General features: G+C 46.0%; 1 protein-coding gene across 14 annotated transcripts in view; it reads right to left on the bottom strand.

Annotated features, from left to right (window-relative positions):
- The window catches only part of LOC140219912 (uncharacterized), a 178018-nt gene that overhangs the window by 152833 nt on the left and 7724 nt on the right, over positions 1-17461 (bottom strand). For 13 of the 14 annotated variants that reach the window (XM_072290089.1, XM_072290088.1, XM_072290086.1 and 10 more), the window contains 3 exons: positions 11953-12254; positions 5586-6022; positions 2663-2740 (listed from right to left, as the gene is read on the bottom strand). In XM_072290089.1, the coding sequence (XP_072146190.1) occupies positions 2663-2740; positions 5586-6022; positions 11953-12167 (730 nt within the window). In that variant the 5' untranslated portion in view covers positions 12168-12254. Of the gene's footprint in view, positions 1-2662; positions 2741-5585; positions 6023-11952; positions 12255-14506; positions 17356-17461 lie in introns of those variants that run through there. The other variant, XM_072290080.1, reaches the window with a different exon arrangement.

The following is a 17461-nucleotide window of genomic DNA, read 5'->3' on the forward strand; positions in this document are numbered from 1 at the left end:
GTTCGAGACCTTTGTTTGAACCGAAGCGTAGGCCTAGCGTGGATTTTGATCGCTAGCGTCGGCGGCGTGCTTTCTTGAGCGAGGCGGCGGTGGCCGTAGTGTGTTTGAACATGTCAACATGCTAAGCCTTTTCGCAAGTGTTTTTTTTTAATGACATTCGTCAGTACGAGAGCCACGTGGTCAGCATCCTGGGAGAGCGAGGCTGAGCGCCCGCGGAGCAGTGGCAAGCCTGAAGCGAGTGAGTACGGAAGCCTCGTGGGTGGTCCGAATTTCTTATGTAAATAGCTTCTTCTATCTCTTTGACTCGGATGAAGTCGCGGCTCTGGGAGCCGGGTGGCCGCGGGCCACGGGTGCCACGACGGGCTGACTGGTATTGCGGCCTGGCACCGGGCGCTCCGACACCGTCTGGGACGGTGGGCAAAGTCAACTCGGATGCTGTGTGCACCGAGCGGAGTAGGACCACCTCACAGAGCTAACGTCTCCTCGCGGCTGCCTGTTTTGCGCCCATTTTGGGTGTTGTTTTTGGATGCCGGTTGTTGTCAGGGTAGCGACGATTTAGGCCTAAGGCTTTACGAAGCTGCCTGCCGCACGTGGAGGGACACAACCTGGTGGACCGCGGCGTTAAGGCGTTGCAATTTGCTTCCCTCATTCTAGTTAGCCTCGCACGAACTGAAATTACTCGCTCGACTCAAGAAAGCGAGCTTCGTTCACGTGAACTTAGCATCTGAGTAGCTGCCCGATCTTTTGCTAGCCGAGTTGAACATCGTACCACGTGGGCGATGCGCATGCAGAATTCCTCTCCCTTGCACTACTGTAGTGTTTGCCGAGTGTGTTGAGTTTACGCAGCGTGATTGGAGTCACCCCTGGCTTGCTGTCACCTGCACATCGTCTGCGCTGCTGCCCCGGACTACGATCGAGCCACCCCGGGCGATGGTGATGCTGTAACCAGTTCGGCGCGGCGACTTCGGCGGCCTCCTGCATCCAGCTCACAACCCTCGGCGGCGGACAAAGGAGCCAGCGGTCACCGACAGCTACGGCGGCTCTTGCCAGCAGGGCGCGTCGGCGCGAGCGACACTTGCTCGTACCGACTACTGCGTCGTCGTTTCCGGAGTCCTGGCCTGGAATCGTGCCGTCGAGTCTGCAAAGCTGCTGCTGTGACGGGCGGACGCCAGCGGTGTACCCCAAGGACAGTCGGCTCGCATGTTATGGACAGCGTGTGGACATTTCCCCGGCGCGGCCACTGTTGCATGTACCACCTTGTTCGCGAAGCACGTGTTGATGTTAGACTGTGTGAAATGTTTCGCCGGAATATGTAGCGATTTAAGGTTGGGGGGATGTGGGGATGCGCGACTCTCACGCGTCCCCTGATGTTTTTCCCGCATAGCGCATCCCCTGATATGCTGTTTTCCCGCACGGCTCGCATGGCCTGGCGGTCGGAGTGGTACAAGCGCGGTGCGAGAGATGGCGCGACTGTCGCGCTGCTGCGGGGTTACTTGGGCGCCGAAAGGGAAGGCGCTTGGTCTCTTTGGGTTCGGGAAGCGAGCGGGAGCGGACGTGCCCCCCCCCCGCGCGTGCGCCGACCATGCTTCTGCGAGACCGTCTCGCGTGGCCGCCTTCGAACGTGCCACCATTCGCGTGACTGTACACGCGAACGGCCAGGCGTTGGGATCCAGCATGGGGCGAACATATTCGCTCGCAATGCGGTCGCGGTAAGTCGGACTTCTATATTTGTCGCGCGCCCATCGGCATGTTTTGGGGATAGCAACTCGGCTAGCAGGCATTGATCTATGAAAGGTGCAATAAATGCCCTTGTGACTGTTTGCACTACTGTGTTGTCGTTCCTTTGTCCCAAGAGTACGGAGGAGAAACCCATATCTCCCACACATGTCAAGGAGTTTCTAAATTGGCTTGCTGTACGACAGAGAGGAGCGTGAAATAGAATGGACTATTGAGCCATTTTTGCAGGCCATTTTCATCACAGATGGGAGAGACAAGTACCACAAAGGAAAAAATACCACAAGTCAACTGATACCACGAGCACTTCTGGTGTGAATTGTTCTTTCGCCATTCTCTGTCACGATGCCTTCACTTCACTAGGAATACATCTTCACAGCTGGGCATGGCCTCCAAGATCACAGTGGCACTGGTGCAATCTCGGAGGCCACAAGCCGAAGTTCGCTTGCCTCCTTGATCACACAGCGGAGCGCTGTGTTGTGTGCCACATACTGCTTGACCGCGATGAGCCAAGTGGAAAGCTGACGTGAACGACCATCACAATGGAACAGATGGCAGCTACGTAAAGGCTGTCATGTCAGGCGCCAAGAAGTCCTAAGAAGTTGCACGTGCCGAAGATTCTTTTGTTCTTTTATCCAAATTTCATCACATGCATGGCCGTGTAGCAGTTCCACAGGCCACAAAGCCGTCTTCTTAGCCATGTTTGCAATTGTGCAACCAACTGGGCATATATTGCAGTAAGTGGCAATAAGATATAATGAAGCAACGGATAATAGAACAAAGTAATTTCAGCTCCCCCTTCAGCTTTGTTGAAACGAGATTCAAGTGTACTGCTATGTTTACTGGAACAAACTGGAATGCACGCCCAAATTGAGACACATTTCTGCTCCAATGTGGCTAAGAATTGTTCCAAGTGTTTCCTACTCACCTGCGCCATTGAGGACTGGCACCTTGTTTTCCTTAGCAGAATCAAGCTCTTCATCCTCGGCGTCTTTTTCCATCGACGCTGTGTGCGAGATTCAGCAAGGAGGCAAAGAAATGATAAATCAGTTGTGAAACTCAATTCATCATCATCATCATCATCAGCCGCAACAGCAGCCTATTTTTATGTCCACTGCAGGACGAAAGCCTCTACCTGTGATCTCTAATTACTCCTGCCCTGCGCCAACCGATTCCAATTTGCACCTGCGAATTTCCTAATTTCATCACCCCACCTAGTTTTCTGCCATCCTCGACTCCGCTTCCCTTCTCTTGGCACGCATTCTGTAACATTATGGCGGACCGGTTATCCATCCTACATATTACATGGCCTGCCCAGCTCCATCTTTTTCTCTTAATGTCAATTAGAATAATGGCTACCTGTTTGCACACTACTCTCTTCCCGTCTTTTAATGTTATGCCTAGCATTCTTCGTTTAATCGCTCTTTGCACGGTCCATAACTTGTTCTCAACCTTCTTTGTCAGTCAATTCTTTAACATCACCCTTCTTGTGGATTGGTATAATGTTGGCATTCTTCCAGTTCTCTGGAACACTTAAGTTGTGAGGCATTGCGTATATAGGGCCGCAAAGCTTTTCAAGCATGATATCTACTTCATCTTTGATTAAATATACTGTTATTCCATGTTCTCCTGCCGCTTTTCCATGGGTCATGTCTTGCAAGGCACTTCTAACTTTATTGTTAGTTATAGGAGGAGCCTCTGTATCCTGTTCATCACTGCTTCGAATGAAGGTAGCGTGGCTGCTCTGGGTACTGTAGCGGTCAATATAGAGTCCTTCCACTGCGTTTACTATATCTTCTCAATTGCCGATGATATTACCCTGCTTATCTTTCAGTGCATACATCTTGGCTTGTCTTATGCCAAGTTTTCTTCTCACTGATATCATGCTGTGTACATTTTTTACTGCTTCCTCAGTCTTTCACATGTTATAATTTCAAGTATCCCTTACTTTCTCCTTGTTAAACAGTTTTGACAGTTCCGCAAGCTCTATCAGATCACAGAATGAAATTCAATTCAGCATACCACAATCCACTTTTATTTGTTGCCGGTACCTACTTTATCTATCGGGGACATTACGAGTCATTTCTAGCGAGCTCTGCCTAAATAATTAAGACTGGACAATAGCATGCTTTGAGACAACTAGCTATGTTAGACCATTCATGGAAGTTCTTTAACTTTTGCTATCTGTCTTTCATATTGGTTCTGCGAGATTATCGTGATGACATCAATAAGAGGAAGGTTCAAGTAAGCGCCAACCCTTTCTCTATCCTAATATTACATGTGACAAATTGCCTCAATGGGCAGTCAATGAATTGATTTGAATCATATTTGTTGCTTTGAAGAGAGAAAGCTAAATTCTATGAACTCTTGAAACCTAATTTCAATTTAGGAGTACATATTTTCTTTTAATCTCTGAAAATATATCAATAAAAGAATAACTGAAGTACAAAATTTGCAAATCTATTACTTTGCACCAATTACACATCGCATTTCTGTAAGCCATCTCTTAGATTGCCTGAAGCAGTCAAATTTATAACATATTTGTTCATAACTTACGTGAAATCATTACACTGTTTATACAAGTTCCACAAAAGTCTAACCCACAAATCCTTGCTATGTTTAAGAGCAGTGTACAACACATCAATTTTGTTGGCTTTAGATATCTGAACAGGTGTAGTTAAAAAAACAAGAGTACCATTTATTTATTGCAAAATTACAGTTATAGACTTGATGCTTCACCCTCTAAAATTTAATATTACTTTCGAAGAAAAAAAAAGTAGCATAACTAAAAGAGCCTCTTACAAAAGTCGGTAGGAATGTCACTTTTTCTTTTAAATGCAATGAATCTCATCAAAAGTGGTTCAGTAGATGTAAAGCAAATTAATTTCCTCACTCCTATGTATTTAAACAGGAACTGCCGAGGTAAGGCTTCCTCATTCAAGACCAACTGCAACCAAATTCCAGACCACGTGAAAAGCCTAGCTTCAGATGGTGCTGCATACAGAGCAGCCTTCGTGCAGAATTTTACGAGTGAACGCATCACAAATAGCTTTCAAAAGTACATGCTCTTGGATACTGAAGCTGAAAGAGAGCCACTACCACTCGTCAAGGGCAGCGCCATGTGCAGCTCCTCAGCAGGAGCTCAGAGATGAAGCACTGCCAGTGGCTGTCCATGGGTTTCTAGTGAGGGCAACATGCCAGGGTTGACATTCCATCCCCTAACCTTCAGGTGCATGCATGCTTTGTTTAGGCAATATTTCAAGGCTGCTAACAAGAAGATTAAACAATTACCAGGCCTGCAGCTTCGCCTAGATTACTTAGGTGTACATACCAATATAAAACCAATCTAGCCAAACTGAAGTTTTTCATGCAGCGGCCCTTTAACATTGTATGGAATGAAGCGATGTAATCAGTCACCATAAGTATAAAAAATATATGCAGAACATCTATTGAAATGACAGAAAATTCAAGTCCGTCGCCACTCATATATTGTCAAACATCATAGCAAAATATAGTGGTCAGACAAACTGGACCCACCGAGCTCACCCACTGTGACTTCAATTTTCATCGCTGCAGCCAATGCACCTAAAGCGCACACTACACAATGTTTTCATTACCGTTTCTTAAGCATGTAACAAATGCCAAGTCAATATAGGCGGCGACAACCCCTGCTTAATCCTCTTACATTCTTGTCTGCACCCATGACATAGCTCAGGTGCTGATATGAATTTCGATTCAACTTCATTTTTGTCATCAACAGGCAGAAAACATTCGGAATGCACCATCTACCAGATGCCAGATATTGCAAGTACACACATTCAAAAAACAAAATAGGCTGATGAAAAACTAACCCGTGTCAACTGGCTGTTCAACGGCAACAACTTGAACGTCATCACTGCTATCAAGCGATTTCTCCGCCTCTGCAGATTCTTCCGCAACTGGTGCCGGAGACTCTATTACAGCACCTTCCAGCAGTTCTTCGACATCCTTCTTGGGATCTGGTTCCTCTTTGCATTTTTCAGGCTCATCTTCATCCTGAATCATTGACGCAATGCCGTCACCTTTCTGCTTTACACCACATGCCTTTCCATCGTCTGCTTTCTTTCCTCCATCTTCACCACAAGAGGATGCGGAAGCAGTGTCGTCGTCATCGCCCCCTTCTGCACTAAGTTTCAGGCCTTTCTGGTGCTCCCCGTCCCCTTTAGATGAGTCCTCAGCATCAAGTTTAGGCGTTGAACTTCGAACAGGTTCTCCGATTTCTGCACTTCTTGCCGCTGTTTCTTGCAACCTGCACATTTAAAGGCCACACAGCAATTAGGCACAATCCAAACGGACTTCCGGTGAACAACTCGTGGAACTTGCCTGTTACTCTAGAGGCATCAAAGAGAAACACTAAATCAATTCATACCGATGAAGTAGCCTTTCATAACTATAATTTTTGTTAAATTCGCACTAACGGGTTCATTATCAAAAAGAATAGGAAGGTGAAAGTCCAATTTTCAAAATTTCACGTGAAAACCCCAGCGCCAATACATCAGCATGGCCTCATGATTTTCAAAGCAGTATGGCAATGATGATGATGTTATAGGCATTCCCTTTGAAACGGGACGGCGAAAAACAGTCACCTAGCCTCTTGAATTAATCAGGTATGCTATACATGCTTTTCATTACATCAATGTTCGTACATATCTATAATCTTTTCCTTCCTCAAGACTTCTCTACCTACTTTGCATTTCTACCTATGCAGTTGCTACATGGCATGCTACCAGGTGTAATAATATGCAACTGCAATGCAAAGTGCACACATATAGAAGCTGCACAGTGTGGATCTCACACTGCAAAGCAAGTGGCACGATATGATGCTAATGATGACGATGATTTACTGGCATCCCCTTTGAAAAGCAGCGGTGACAGTCACCTAGCCAGCTTGATTCAAATAGGTACACAATGTATATTTTTTCTAGAATTCTTGTATAGATCTCCTTAAACTTTGTTTTCTTCCTCAAACCTTCTTTAACTGCCTTGTACCGCTACATGTGCACCTACTACATGGCGTTCTACCTGGTGTATAATATGCAAGTGCAATGCAAAATGTGTCCATATCGACACTACGCAGCTCACATGTCACATCGCAAGTCTCCTCGCAGGCTAGCCCACCTTTATAGGGCATTTCTCCGCTGCATGCTAGCAAGCGGTGGCGTGGCTCAGTGGAGGAGTAGCTGACGCCCATGCAGCGAGCTCACCAAGTTCGATCCCGGTGGGAACTGGGTCGGTTTCTTTTTCGTCTTTTTTTTCTTCTCATTCGTGGTGATAGCCGCTACAGACACCAGGCAGCCGCAGACACTATCGCTACCCGAAACTGCTGTTGGAATGAGCCCACAACAGCCTACGCCGTAAATCAGCAAAATCACCTATGGTACATGGTTCACATCTTATCTGAATTTTTTATACCACACATCATATATAAAGGGTGTTTCACGTAACTTGAACCAAGGATTTAAAGAAGTGGTTAACCGCAGCTGACTGAAACCAACGGCACATGATTTGCCATCATGTGGCGCTTCTTAGAGTATTTTTTATACTCCGCTTAATTAGGTAACCAACTGCGATGAATTATGCAAAATTTTTAGTATTCACTTTAGGGCCAAGTGCGTTTCGTTGCGTTGTAGAGGGGATTGAGAAATGATAGATCCAATTTTTTTCGGCAACATACATGCTGCATGGCGATTTTTATTGCCGTTTCGAGTAAGTCCGCGAAATATGAAATAAAACCATGTGACTGCACTCACGCACTATTGTATTGCTGCGCCCTCAACTGCACTGCGTGCGAAAAAACCATGCACGCGGATCGTAGCGAAGCGAGCGGCCATGGCTCTAGGCATCGGCTTCACAGTGCATCAGCATCTTTGGCGGTGACACAGGGAAAGAAAATGCCATCGTCCCTGGTTAGTGATAGGCTAGATGCACGGTTGAGAGCGCTGCAATACAATAGCACACGAGTGCAATCAAGTGGTTTCGCGTCCAGTGCCAAACGTGAAAGTTATTATATCTTGTCTACCTGAAGGCAATCGGTCGAGATTATGGCCCCTTCGCGCCAATCTACGTCCGGCGCGGAATTCACATGTGGTGCCTATTGAGTGGCACCAAAACCAGCGTTCTTGAAGCAAGGGATGCGTATTCCCGGACAATCGCTCAATTACAGTCCAACGTGTGGCACTCCAAGCTGCAACCACCATATCAAGTGCAACAGACAATTCCAGGTCAGCGGGACGTGGATTTAGTTGGTTTTATTTTTCTCACCAAAGCCCACATTATGCACAGCACTAGGTGCTGTGCAAAAACTGCCGTCACATGCCGGTAGCAACATGCATGCCACTTGAAACAGGCGACCATCAAACAAGATGGCGGCTATGACATGTTTCCGGCACACGCGATCGCTCCTGGCGCTTGGTTGTTTTTGTAAACAAAAATGGCAGTGCCCACGCAAGTGTAATATGGTGGTACAGTTGACCCCGACTATATCGAACTCGTTTACATCAAACAAAAATAGCAGCGACTCCCGATATATTGAACGCCAAGTGGCGCAAAAGTGCCCCCAGAAGATGGCTTTCCCTCGCGGCGGCGCAGCTCCAACCAACCGCTCTCCCTACTGTGACTGTGCTGCATCAGGCGAGCTGTCGACACCCTCCTGCAAAAAATTATCCTGGCCCATTCGCAGCACTTGCTCAGACAACCAATCAGAGGCTCTTGTGCACTTGGCGTGCAAGATGGCGCAAGTGTGAATTGGCTCACTGCTTTTCTTTTCTGGTTCATAGTGTTTTTATGCGTTGCATATTGCAATCACTCAGTTCAGCCCTTGGGCGCGACCAGGCAGCCACCATTGACCTTTAGCGCAACCACGTGACGTGACGTCACGACAGCCGGAGGAAAAGCTGGGCCCCAACTCGCGCAGTCGCGCGCGGCCGCAGCCACCACCTGACTCCCGTTAGGGGCGCTGCGCCGGTGCGTGACGTCAGGGAGGAAAAGCTGGGCCCCAATTGGCGCAGTCGCGCGCGGCCGCAGCCACCACCTGACTCCCGCTCCTCCCGCTAGGGGCGCTGCGCTATGATTGACGCCGGTGCTGGAGCTGCATTTGTACATTCTGCATTAGCTTCACCGGCAACCACGTATATAGCCGCTACAGCACTTCTCGCCTCACTACTGGTACTTGCACACAGAATGACCAAGAATTAAAATAGCTAAACCAAGTATTACCGAGTAAATCCACGTATAACCAAGTATTGCCGAGAAAATCGAGTGCCGCCCAAGCAATACCTCGCCCTCAAAAAAAAAAGACCGCGCAATATGCAACGCATTCTTGGCTTAACCAAGCTAAGCCTGGCCATTTTTATCTTGTGGGCCTTCTCCTGCAGTGTTGCCGTGGTGAAGCGGCAGAATTAGCTTTTCGCCGTGAAGCTTGAAATCATAAATCGGATTGAATGCGATGAGAAGTCGGATGAGCCCACAGCATGCAAGATTCCGAGGAGCACTCTCGGCACGATCTTGAAGGCGGAGATTAGGGCTAAAGCGGACAAACTTGCAACCCTGTGCCCGTGGCGGCCGACGTGTAAGCACGGCCGTGTACAAGTGGTTCATCTGAAAGTGCTTCAGACGTGCTGGCTACTGCATACCCGGTGATGACTGTAAATTCTGATGAGCGCGATGAAGCCGTTGCCGGTGTTGCCGAAGTTTGGAGCGAGCTGTCAAAATTTCCGGAAGCTGTTGACGAGTCAACAGTCGAGTGCAGATGATGGCGTTGCGACCACGGGAGAGCCCGACAAGGAAGATTACATTGCCGACATGGTATTGAGCACAAGTGAAAGTGGCCACAAAGAGGAAAGCAACGATGGTCCTTTGCCCACATCCGCCGAGGTGATTGGTGCACTCGCACTAGTCTGGTGTTTCTGTGCGAATATGAAAGGTTGCGGCCTCAGCTGCTCAAACTCTTTAGACAATGTGGAGAAATGCGTGCGTCACAGGTAGCAAAATTACCCAAGCGGAAGAAAATACAGGACTATTTCATGCAAAACTAAGCTAACTGCGAGTCAGCCTAGTTGGAACAGATTCATCTTAAAACTTTTTGTGCGCAAACAAACAGGGACGAAGAATAGGGGCAACACAAGGACGAGCGCTCGTCCTTGTGTTGCCCCTATTCTTCGTCCCTGTTTTGCGCACAAAAAGTTTTAAAACTAAGCTAGTTTCATTAATAAAGTGATTTTATAAATGGTATGTGTTTTTATGACGTCCAATTCTTTAGCAGGCTTATATCAAATTATGCCCTATATTGAACTGATAGGCATTTTTTTGCAAGTTGGATATAGCCGGGTTCGATTGTATTTTATGCACTTTTAGTGCAATGCAATTGCATTTGAGCACATTTTGGAGCCTGCTAGCCTTGCGTGAGAAAGTAATGTGCGGCGTTACGTTCCGGCAAATGTCGCTGATGTGGGATTATACTACAGCAACATTTTGTTGTCGAAGGGTATGAAATGCAGTGAATCTTATGGGCATTCGCCGGCGATACAAAAATATTTCGTCGTCGCGGAATTTCGTTAACGCCGTTTTCGACTGTACCCCTGTCACGCAGGCACTTGTAAACTCCTTCCAACTCCGTCGTCTGCATCTCAAGAGATGCACTCGCCATCACACGGTCGCCCTTCCACTAAGGGAGTTTAATGGAGCTTTTGGTCAAAGGAGATCGGCGGTCTCCCTCGGCAGCTTAAGGGGGCACTCTCGTGTCTGTACTTGTTGTAAAGCTGATAATTTAATTGTTGTTTGCATTATAAGTAATGCTTTGTGTGTTTCGAACATTTGTCTTGAATAAAAATTAAAGCACAATCCAGCAACAGTTATGCTTGCCACTGCACAATACTCTTGACCAAGGCCGCTTAGCGGCATGTGTTTCTCATCTTTCACGGTGTTGACACGAACCCTACAGAATCGGGTCGGGTCGGCTTGTCGAGCTGGAATATGCCTGTTGAGTTCACGTTACTGCTAGCCAGTCAAAGAACAAGTGTCCAGACCGGCTGAGTCAGCCAGCCTTCGTGGGGTAGGTTGAGCTAGCCCAACCCGTTTGCAATGTGCGCATAAACAAGGATGGGTCTGGCCCGCCAGCCCCAAGACTTGCGTGGGAACGGTGCGATGTCGCAATTTATGCGCCGGCAATGGGAATAGCATCAGGACAAGACCAAGACAAAGCACTGTGCAGCACAGCCTCATCGTAGTGATAAGACTCGTGAAATAGAGCTGTTACCGATGGCAGCGGTAATCACAAGGCCAGTTCGAATGCGTTGATGTCTCGATTTGACAATGTGTGCCATCATTGTCCAGACTCGTAAGAAGCGAGTTCATATGAACACGGTCACGTCGGGCTCTGTCAGTTTGACCCTTGACTCGACCTGCTCGCGTCGGGTTCATGCAAACGTAGCCTTTGTCGTGCAAGTCATGCTGTGGTTGGTGTGGTCACTCCTGAATGACACCGGCACAGTAGACAACAGGAAAGCCCACAAGGTCATCGTGCACGAAATGTTGCGTTTTAGTATAGTTTGCAGCAGTTTGGGTAGCAGAATGCAGAACCCACTCGCCACGCTATGGTGGCTAGCCACGCCGCAAAGGAAACCCCTATGGAGTTTTTTTCCCTTTCTCCATGAAAACGACACATAAGCACGGGGTGGCTAGCGCCGTTCTCAGCAATGCTATGTTTAGCAAGCTCACTTCGATTCTTAATGAGGTGTATGTCTTTCACATTAATTATAATAGCTATGAGTGTAATTAGAAGTTACATTCTTGTACTTGTGTAAAAAACAAACACCACTGTACGAGCCTCTGGCGGCTACCTTTAAGAACTCTTTATTGGCCATGCGACATGACCACAACTTCCTTGAGGTCGAACTCCCTCAGGAAGTCTCGCGCTCCCCTATCCTAAAGCAGCTCGTGGGAGCCCGTGTGACACGGGCATAAACCATGGATTTGGGACCTCAAAGAGGTGCGACGTAATGCTCCCGCATTTCTCTCGCATTTACCGCGAAATCAACATTGAATTTTAATCCTACATTTCAATTGACAGTTAACGTCCCCTATGCTTTCCTTGGCTCCACTGTCTACTGGCTTCATGTGGCTGTAACCACTGCAGAAAGAGTCCCCCAATGCCTTCACATTCAGAGACCGCTAATCACTCACTCGCTCCTGCCTTCTTGCTCCTCGTCAACCTTCACCTCATCCAGAATGAGGAAGTCCATTTCGCCAGATGTGTTGAGGCCCTTCGCCTCCATCTCTTCCTCTTCCGCAGTCTGGTGCAGCAGTCGGTCAACAGAACCTGCTGGCGATGACAACGGTGCTCGGTCAACTCCAGGCACAGCCAACTCAACTTCTCCGCCACTTTTAGCACTGTCCATGCTGGGTGGCTAGGGCGTTGTCGCGCCCATGCTTAGACAGTGCTTCACACAGCCAGGCCACAGAAGAAAGCCAGGAACCATTGTCATCTGTTTGAGAAAATAAAGACAAAAGGCTGAAGCAGTGCAGCAGTTCCAACCCTGCAAGTTTTGCTTTTTTTTTTCTGGAGTTTTGCTCTTACGTTTATTCCACGCTGAAACTAAATTTATGCATACAAAATTTCGTCATGAAGAGGTGATGCTGCCAGAGTGTCTGCTAATGAAGAAACGGGTACAGAGAATATTTGCAGCAGCCCTTTCTCACAAATAGGTAATGTATTCAAAGGATGGCACACATGACGTGGTTATGGCTCCAGCCATAACTTCTGGGGACTTCAGTAAACAAAAGCATGGGCTTCGACATTGTCTTCTGTTATGCCAAAGGAGCCATCGTTGGGAGGTACAATTTGGACACCACCTAGTATGTGCATTTACAAAAATTGCAAAGACCTGATCCTCGCATCAGAGCATTTCAGATAGAACTAGATCATTGCAACACCAATTCCTATAAGAGACAGAAGTGCACTGCAAAAAAATTTGTTGATTGAAAGGCCCTTTTCATCTGTAGAGAAGGTATGCCCAACAGTGGAAGCCATTCCCGGAATTTCAGTCGTGTTTAGAATAATTCCTTAACACATCAAGCCTGCTCGATAATGCCATATTTTAAGAATTTGCGACACATAATTTGCTGCACTACAAAATCCAGCATCAGAATATACATAACCGCCGACGGGATTTGAGGCCCCAAAGCTGTACCATGCAAGGGGTAGCAGAAAGCTCTAGCTTAAATTTGTCTTTTGCCTGTCTGTTGACATGCAACTAGGTTGCAGTATTAAACTGTTCTTGCATTCTGCACACATCATAATGTGGTCACTGCAGACAGGAAACAAACCTTGCACGTGGCCACAGAACACCATTGCTCCAAAATGGAGTGTTGCATTCTCAACAGAGTTGGTGCACAGAAAATAAAAACAGTGCTGAATTAGAACAAGACGCGTGTCATCCTGTCATTTCCTTGCCATGAGGTAGCATACAAGCACTAATTGGCCAGTTGCATGCTCACAAGTAAACTATGAGACACCGGCTGCTAAGGTTATGTCCCTCATTTGCCACCACTGCCATGAAGTGATTCTGGCTCCCAAAGTTCACACCCCAAAAGCTAGATCTAGCAGACATACACAAATACTCAAGGGTGTGAATAATGGTACACCTGTCTCTGTAACTCAATTGAGAAAGCATTGCATGCATAAGGCAGAATGCGGGTTTGACCCCACCCTGCAACAAGTTTTTTTTTTCTTCCTTTCATTTCCCTTTTCCACTATCATTTTTAGATTTGAATTAGAACAACAGTTAATATAACTTCAGTGTACTGCTCACTCTGCTAGGTAAACTGGTGCTATGGGCGCCAATTGGAAGGGGCCCCGAAGCACTTTTTTTTAAAGCCTATATAACGCCTTGGTACAAGTACGGTGCCTACCAGGAATATATAATCGAAATAATTTTTTTAAAAGACCTAGTACAAGCGTAGATACTACAAGTGCAATATTTACCTTTCTCATTCCCCTTCAACATCCTCTGTTCTGAAGAAATGGGGTGGCACCAGTCATACCGTTTCGCCTATGGCATTACGTCGCCTGACTTCAATGTTGTATCTCCTTTCAGCAGAAATTCGCAGGAACTTTTGGCAACCCAAACTGCTTGTCACTGTTACTATGATAATGTTGGCCTCATCTTTTTGCTGTGCTACAGTGTACTGGATAGTTGCACCCGACTGTGTTTCTCATACTGAGTGGCATGAGCAGCACATTTCCTTTCGCACTAATCTCTATGGCAATCACACAATTTGCGTGGCTTGAACAAAGCGTCGCCTGTATGTTCACTCGTGCAAGTACATCAACAGCATGCACAACAGCTCAGAGATATATTCCGCAGTCCGGATTCACGTTGTAAGAATTCCTAACCAGTGTTGCCAATTGGAAATTAAGAGCTTGCTAGTCAAGACCTGAATGAATTCTAAAACCCAAAATATGAGCACCCAAATCTGCTAAAAACCCACTAAATGCAGACAAATATCAGAATCACATTCAAAATATGTTTTATTGCATCAATGTAAACCGTTGAAAGAAAGTTATACTAGACAGAAAAGTCTGCTTCTTTTTGTCCATAATGGAATAAACTATATAAAAGCAATATTAATAGGTGCTGTTTTGTGCGACTGTGAAGTGTGCAAGCATATTGAAAAAGGAAAAAAGGAAGACATTTCCATGAGTTACAATCACTGGCAAGAAAACAAGTTAAATTACCAAGCAGTGATTAATATTACAGAAAGATGTTCTCCGTTTCATCTTGGTATGACCACATGTCCTCCGTGTTTATTTGCTCTCTGGCGTGGCTGGGTCTAGGGTCGATGCTATCGCTGACCCAGTACATCTCCATCATGCCAATCTTGAAAAAATGTTTGGGCAGCGTGTAACTGAAGCAGCATTTATCACTGCTTCGAAGACCACCCCGCACAGTAAGGTTGGGGGAAAGGCAAAGTAGAAATGCGAAGCACACTGTTTGTGAGTGATGATAATTCCTTCTTACTTCCCCGAAGGGGCATGAATAAGCTGCATGTTTGGGACACATGAAGCACAAATTCTTGTAAAGAAAATGAAGTTTTTGTAACGTTAAATTGAAGCCACCATTACAACGAAACTGACAAAAGCCTGCCACCCGCAGAAGAGAACAAATTTTCCTGCTAGGCATGTCAATAAACCGCTAAATTTAGTGGGAAGACCGTTCAATTGACAACACTGCTGCTAATGTAACGATCTTTGACCATGATGGCAACACACATTGAAGGTGGGAAAACACTGGAAGCAAGCGACCTCTACCAGTCAGATGCGACTGCTCAGGCTCGTGCGCATCGCCATGGGCTTGCAGCCATGTTATCTACACAGACCAATCTGAGCACGCAGTTGTCCCGAGCGTCTCAATGGCGAGGGGGCTCGCCGCGGCACCCACAGCAGACGCATGTACATGCAACTATAGTGGCTAACTGTACTGCATACATGCAGTATAACACAATGTTTGCTACGTGCACAACAGGGCTAGAGCGCATGCTGACGTGCTAGTCTGGCCGTGCTACGTGGTGCGGGCCGGATTTCTCCTGTGCCAGCTTGATCGATAGATAGCAACCACATCCAAATGGCACATTTTGAAGCGCTAATTATACAAAGCAATTTATGTCAAGACATTGAGGCAAAAGCGGCCAGGAGTAAGTGCACACTACTAAGCATTACGTGTGGTCTGGGCTTAAGTTTCATGCGGTCAGAGGCAAGTGTTCAAAACTAACCAGAAATAAGCGAGACCCCATGGCTACTACAGCAAAAAGCAGCATGGCCAAAGCTTTATTCCTACGTGAGTGGGCATGGCCATGTGTGAGCAGATGATAGCCGGTTTCTTCCTGAAGTATGTAATTCTTGAGCGGAACTCGAAACAAGTTTTCACTTCAGCCTGTTTAGTTCACAACACCAACCATCATACAAAATAACTATGTAAAAAAGCACAGTGATCCAAACACCCCCTTTATTGATGTCTGCTATCAGCCAACTGCAGCTATCTATGGGAATCTTGCAAATGACAACATATATGGCAGCTTCGAAATGGGCAAGGAGAAGGCCTCCGTTTAAAAAAGAGGGTTTCTGAAGAAAAAGTTACTTCTCGCTCCACTTGTGAACCCCATGTGCAATGCACAACTGAACAAATTTGGCTGAGATGTTCACAGCAGCGTATGCTATCTGCGAGATCTGTTTTTTCACAAAGCCCGAGGGGCAGTTCAGGGCCCCGTTAAAGAGACACTAAAAAGAAACACAATCAGTTCACACTGACAAAGTATTCTTCGAAAACTTCAACTTCGTTAATTCTGCAATAATATGCTGATTAGTAAGGAGAAAATGAAGGTCAATGTTTTAAATTCTTTAATTTTATGCCACTACCCCAGTACGTCAGTGTGACATCACGGATTTCAAATTATTTTTTGTACTTCGCCCATGCAGTAAAAGTTCCCGACACTTGCTATTTCAACCTTTGGCTCCTTTAGAAGGCAATGTGATTAATTTCTAGTAATATACAATTAACCCAGGACCTAGCCTTAGAAGCGTACGTCTGTGCCGCCGTACATGGTGACCGTCGAAATCTGCATGGATTTCCATGGAGCTGGACACAGGGGGCGCCACATGCTTGCTACAGTGCCACCAAAATCCGCAACTTCCCAACTTCACGAAATGCATGCAGTGGCAAACAAACGTGGAAGTTGTGAATAAATACATCCAGCGGACAGTCAATGTCACAGATTAAGAAACCATGGCTCAAGAAACAGTTTGGCCAAATAATAAGAAAACGTAACAGCTACATCCTGTATGTTTCCTTTCTTACTGAAGTAATTAAAATAATTCTTAAATCTCAAAAGATAACAAAAAACGAGGCTGGCCCAGGAAAGGTCTCTCTGAATGGCAAGGACGATCTCAAAGTCAGCAATGCTTTAAAACTGGTGAAAGACAGAGCAAAGTAGTGTAAGGAAAGTTATCAAAAGTAATAATTCTATTGCAAATGAGGATCAGATCACATGTGCAAAGTACACCTGTTTCCACAGCAAGCAAATATAAACAGAAATTTTACCAGAGCATACTTCAAGGCTCCAGTGCTCAAAATGAATTAATGTGGACTGCTACTTCATGCACAGAGAAAATGCATGAACTCGTAATAAAATGTACGAGTTAAAAAACTGTCATGCAGAAGCTCGAAATTTTCATCTCAAACAAATTAAGATATGCATTGCTACACACTGAATTTAGAAGACATCAAACAGGACTGCAACAGTAGAAACCAATAATTCACACACAGCCTACAGAGTAACCTCCTTAAATTTACTATCTTAAATAATCAGGCTATCTTCTGCCCCTATAATGGCAAAAAACAATAATTCAACACAGTCTGCATCACACAAATTTGACCTATTACATGTCATGCCTCCAAGTTTATATTAAAAACATGCACCCATCTGAGATGAAATCAGTGACCTAAAAGTCAGTCTTATTCGCTTTTGTGAAGCAGCCTCTCAAAGAACGTCAGCAAAATTGTAATCTCTGCAAGTTGGTATGAGCCAACTCCAAAGGCAGCATTTTTAAATCGGTTAATAAAGACTAAATGCGACAATATTTCCCTTTGGCTAAATTGGTTATAAATTAGTACATACAAATGAAACAATCTTGGCA

The sequence above is a fragment of the Dermacentor andersoni genome, chromosome 8 (assembly GCF_023375885.2).
Source record: "Dermacentor andersoni chromosome 8, qqDerAnde1_hic_scaffold, whole genome shotgun sequence".
NCBI classification, from domain to species: domain Eukaryota; kingdom Metazoa; phylum Arthropoda; class Arachnida; order Ixodida; family Ixodidae; genus Dermacentor; species Dermacentor andersoni.